The sequence below is a fragment of the Rhopilema esculentum genome, chromosome 13 (assembly GCF_057945365.1).
Source record: "Rhopilema esculentum isolate cy_ngs chromosome 13, ASM5794536v1, whole genome shotgun sequence".
In the NCBI taxonomy this organism is placed as follows: Eukaryota; Metazoa; Cnidaria; class Scyphozoa; order Rhizostomeae; family Rhizostomatidae; genus Rhopilema; species Rhopilema esculentum.
Window position 1 is genome coordinate 8,026,540 of NC_142827.1, and position 5,467 is coordinate 8,032,006.

General features: G+C 34.0%; 1 protein-coding gene across 2 annotated transcripts in view; it reads left to right on the plus strand.

The window, feature by feature from the left end:
- LOC135692288 (katanin-interacting protein) overlaps window positions 1-5,134 on the plus strand; it is a 30,316-nt gene extending 25,182 nt beyond the window's left edge. For both annotated transcript variants that reach the window (XM_065210390.2, XM_065210391.2), the window contains 8 exons: window positions 362-446; window positions 975-1,027; window positions 1,914-2,024; window positions 2,661-2,800; window positions 3,480-3,581; window positions 3,872-4,032; window positions 4,427-4,530; window positions 4,965-5,134. In XM_065210390.2, the coding sequence (XP_065066462.2) occupies window positions 362-446; window positions 975-1,027; window positions 1,914-2,024; window positions 2,661-2,800; window positions 3,480-3,581; window positions 3,872-4,032; window positions 4,427-4,530; window positions 4,965-5,011 (803 nt within the window). In that variant the 3' untranslated portion in view covers window positions 5,012-5,134. The remainder of the gene's footprint in view (window positions 1-361; window positions 447-974; window positions 1,028-1,913; window positions 2,025-2,660; window positions 2,801-3,479; window positions 3,582-3,871; window positions 4,033-4,426; window positions 4,531-4,964) is intronic.
- The last annotated feature ends 333 nt before the right edge of the window (window positions 5,135-5,467 follow it).

The following is a 5,467-nucleotide window of genomic DNA, read 5'->3' on the forward strand; positions in this document are numbered from 1 at the left end:
TCAAATCCATATGAATGATATTTTTGTTATTATAATTGTTTTTGTTTTGTTGCTCCCTTTCCGTAAGTAAGGTCTGATACAAAGCTTGATGACGAATCCATCTGCTTCTGTGATATATATATATATCTCTAGCAAGCCTCTGATATATATACAATGAAGACATTTTGGAAGAGTTTAATCCATCCACCATTCTACAATGTCATCTCAATCTTACCATCCTTGAAACGAAATATATATAATCCTTCGTCACTTGTTTTTATATCTTCTTTTGGACGTATAGAGTTTTGCTCCAACAAATTATGTTTTCCTATTCCAAATGATTTATATATGTATTTTTCTCAGTTGAATACTTTTGTTGTAGGCCCTGGGCATTGTCATTTTGATTTTGCCCAAGATATACTGTTTTATCAAGAAGACGAATCGAATGAAACGAAAGAAATAACAAGGTAACATGATCGTAATTAACTTATCTACAACAAAGTGTCAAAATGGCAGTATTCACAGTTATCGTAACATGACCTAGGGTAATGGAAAGTGAAATTCTTTTAGACTTCATATCATTTTGCCTTGATGACGTCACTTGGAAATCATGATATTTTTTCTAGCAAAAGCTTCAGTTTCAAAACAGTTTCTTAAATTTGATGGCTAGCTTGTATTTTTTATCTCTATTCATGATTTCACTGTGTTCTTTTGTCAATACAGTCGTGTGCAAAAATTTAAGACCCCCGTTTTTCTAGGTTAACATCAAAATAACATTTCTTGTTTAAGAAACCATTCTAATGCACTTCGCTGAGATAATAAAGTAAAGTGTGTATCAAAGATATCTTTAAAGTATACGTATAATGAGAATATTTAATGCAGTATCATCATATCAATATATCAATATATATGGTGTCTTTTGGAAGTAATTGTGTCTCTTCTTAATTTTATCTCCGGGTCTTGAACTTTTGCACATAATTCTTGTTATGTTGTAGACCGAAGGACAGATGCACCCCACGCTGCGAGAATGTTCTTCTACCAACTGGATGTATCCTTTCCAATTGGATTTCTTATTATGACCAAAGATTTTCTTCTAACTCTGCCCAGAGTGTGAAATGATAAATGACGGGCCCTTAATTTATGTCGTTTTGTGTTGATGTCATTTTGTGTTGTAACCAATGTCACTTCTTGTCAACATCCTGTATCTCATGTGCTGAAGGGTACAAGTTGAAAATGCTTTACTGCATGGAATAGCAAGAAACATTGAGTTAGGATTCCGTTTTATGTTTCATATCAACCCAAGATTAAAGGTGGTTGAAAAGTGTCTCAATTTATACCGTAATGCCTCGAATAAGCGCCCGAACGCTTATTGAATTTTTGAGGCTCCAGGGTGGGCGCTTATTCGAGGGAGGCGTTTAATCGAGAGGGTCGCTTATTTAAAAAGTAGATTTGGGTGCAAATTGTGTTGTTCATTAACCTTCCTTGTTAAATTGCCTTCCAATTATGTTTTCGTTGAAAATTCAAATAAACGTCCGTTTCTGAAGGTTGAAGGATGGACGCTTATTCGAGGGGTGGGCGCTTATTCGAGGTGGGCACTTATTCAATAACTTCACCTCTAGGGTGGCGCTTTTTCGAAGGGGGCTCTTATTTGTGGGGGGCGCTTGTTTGAGGGATTACGGTAAGCAGGCTATGATAAAAAGCTTTGATTGATAGATCAATAAGGAATTACTGTCCATATAAAATGTTGCTGCGAAAGTTAGTTGCAAAAGTTTTTATTAATAAAACCGCTTAGGTTAACCATAAGATATTTATGAAAAGTCGTTCTTCTCATTACAAAAATGAAATTCAGTATTTCAAAATTTCGGGTTTCCATTATAGATGTTCTCTTTAATCTTAATTTTTAGATGATATTTGATTTTCCTTGACTTTGCAAGTTGTTTTCCAGATTAGATTATTTTCAACTTGGGGAGATCCATATTACATCGGCCTGAATGGATTAGAGTTTTACAATGAACGAGGAACAAAAATCCCTCTGGATGAGAACAGTATCCTTTTCTGTGTATTAATCTCTCAAGTAGTCTTCACGATAGGAAAATACATACCCACAACAAGGCTTGTGATTAAATTGTCTTGAAAAATAAGCTTGAGGCTAACTAATATTATACAGTACATTTTTGCAAAGAAAAATCTACATTTTCTATATTCAGCCTGTTCTTTAAACGTGTACAAAGGCACATATTGAAAGGTAAAATTTTCTTATATGAGGTTCCTAAATTGAATGTGTCTGTCAAGCTAGATCAGGTTGTTAAACAAGAAATGTTTTGTAAAAGAAAAGCAGTCTGTAGATCCTCAGGTTTTTCTTTGTGGGGATTAGCTTTATCTATGGTTTATGTACGTTTTCATCAGAGAAAGAAAGAAACAGCCAGTGCGAGGCTACAGTTCGTTGTTTTGGTTATTTTTCGAAAAGAGTTTAGAATGATAAGAGATTTAAATGTCAACTTTTAGTGATTTGAAGATTATCCTTATTGAGTACAAATATCTTGCAGAAAGAAAGGCGCGGTTTTTGCAGGACTTTTTCAAATCATTCTTAATTCTTAATTTTAATTGCACTACACCATCAGCATTTAATATATCTAAGAATTCAATTAAAAGTAGCTATTTATTTTCTTTGACTTGGTAAGATATCACTGCATTTCCACACAGCGTCAACGTTTTAGAAGGCATCGAAAATGATATGCGAACGCCCGAAAAACTAGTTGATGACGTCAATGATACTTATGATGCATCTCACATGTGGCTGGCCCCGATTTTTCCAGGAGTTGTAAGTGTCACTCAATCTACAGGAAATTTTACATAAGCCGAGTCGTAAAGGCAAGCAATATATCTAGAAGTCATGTGACATTCGACTCACACGTAAGTCCGATAAATGGAACTAGCCTATGTTTCACGTCGACATACGCGGCTTTTCGATGTAAATGATTTGGACCTAAGTGGCTAATCGATGTAAGCGACTTGGAATAACAAATTAAAATGAACCAAACGAGATAACAAGGTCTTTTTTCTGAACATTTACTTAGAAATATTGGGTATGCTATCAAAATAAGAGGGGGGAGAAAGAAATTTGTGGGTATGAGTTCAAGTTAGGTTAAAGAGTACTAATATTTCTAGAATAAATTGCTGTGCTGCCTTACGTAAAAATCTAATCCATACCCGTTTACTTCTCATCAAATGTAAAGATATTGCATAAAGTGGGATGGAAGTGACAGCGCTGTAGCCCCTCTTGACCGTTAACATAATTTACTACTCAATTTAAGGCTCTTTTGCGCAACCGGCACGCTTCGCGACTATAATTCCAAAACCGAACAATCAATTTCTTAAGACAACTGCCGCTAAGCATGCCGGTTGCGCAAGAGCCTTTAACTTGAATTTTATCCTGTCTTTCTTGATATGTGTACCACAAGCCGTAATCATTAAAATTAAGCTTTGATGTTATTTTGCAGATCAATGTTATTTATATTGTTTTCGACTCCCCGATTTCGTTGTCAATGATGAAGCTGTGGAACTACAGTAAAACTGGCAGCAGGGGAGTTCGCCAATTTGCTGTAAGTCGAAATTAACGTATTTGATTGTTGCTTTCGCTAATTTAATTCTCATGTCTTTGTCATAGAATGTCATAAACTGGCGAAGCTTTTATAGTTAGATACACCTAAAACTTGAAAGTTTCTTCATGGTCTTTGAAAGATTCGATATCCTCTACAACTTTATGTACGATTTTTCATAAACTCATAGATTATCATAAACTCTCGTGGCTTTAAACTTTTGATCTTTTATCCTTCGATTGGAATTCCCTGGTCTCTTACAGAAGATACATTTACTTTCCTTTTTCGAATAGTTGCTAGTGGATGATCTTCTAGTGTACAACGGTGTTCTACCACAAGTTACCCATCATACTAGAGCAATCTTGCCGACTTTGGAAATTCCCGTTCCCTCTCACACAATATGTTTTACAGACGAACAGGAACAACTAAATACAGCACCAAAAAATTTGCAGAGGTTTGCTCTTGTAGTTGTTATTTTCCTTGAAGGCCATCTAAGTTTCAGATAAAATTTTGATTATTTTAGTTATTATTACACGGTTTTATATTGATCAAACATTATTGTTTTCACGACTATTCCTTTTTGCTATGTTTTGAGTAGCATATTAATTCAAATAATTTGAGTAGTGAATAAGTTCAACAGGATATTACATGTTTGTCAAGAAACGCTTTGTGGCATCATTTTAGATGTACCCTACGGTTTTCATTTAAATCAGCTGGTTGTTTTGTAAAGATAAATATTGTAACATAGTTAACAATTAAATCAAGGATCTTATCTTTGCCTTATCATGCCATCTGTCTTAGCCTTGTACATTCCCTTGGTACTAGCTCTTAAATTTTTTTCCTTTTAGCGCCGTTTCTGTTCCAATTGAACAAGATGTTCAAATGACCAACGATAATTCTATTGTCAACCCATATGCAAGTCCAAATTCTGCAGGAAAAACTGTTGACCCAGGTATTTTCTTTATAGTGAATATTTTTTTCTTTTTTGCTTTTTCTTTCAAGTATACGTAGCATATTTATTGTAAAATCTTTAACTGTCTTGCGCTAATCGTAATCTTCTAGATCTGTTCGTCTCGGGATCTCTAATCACCCGTGTATAATGAACAAGCTAGTTGTTTCAAAGTACCCATTAATGTTACTACCTGACAGTTGGACAATTTGAGTTGATCTGCCTCATTTTTCATTAGAGCAGAAATATAATATAGAGTCATATGTACTATAGCCTAAACATAAAGCTATGCATCATTATAACTTTTATTTAAAGCAAATTTTGTTTATATATTTCTGTAAAAAATTTTTCCGTGCGAGCTTCAATATTTTAAGCAAGTTTTCTAACGAATCTCTAAATTGCTTCCTTGACGAATTTTTACCTCCTTTTTTCCACAGCAAATCGACCAATGACTAGCTTCACCGGTACGAGGTTAAAAAGATGACGAACGATTGATCTTACTGTGTTCTTGTATATAATTTGTACATTGCTTGTGAAAAAGTAGATAACTTCATTGTATATTGAGAATATACGTTCCTTTAGAAATTTTATCAATTTCGCTGTTAAACTGGAAAACTTTCTGTTGTTAAATCTTCTTGAGAACAAACTAGGAGCATCTATTAAATCGCAACTTAACTATGTTTACGGTTAAACTGAACATCAAGACCGAGGGAAGGTCATTCAAACTTATAGACATCAACGTTCATTCTACTTTGTTACACCTATTTGTAATGATTTTGATAAGACATTTCTAAGAATACAAAATGTAAATGAAAATTCAATTTAGATTTTTGAGAATCAAATTAGAAGATATAAAGTGTGCAGTTGGTTTGTGAATTAAAAAATGATAAATTCCATTTTTTATTGCAAACAGGTTAGAAACGATAGAGGAAACAAATGA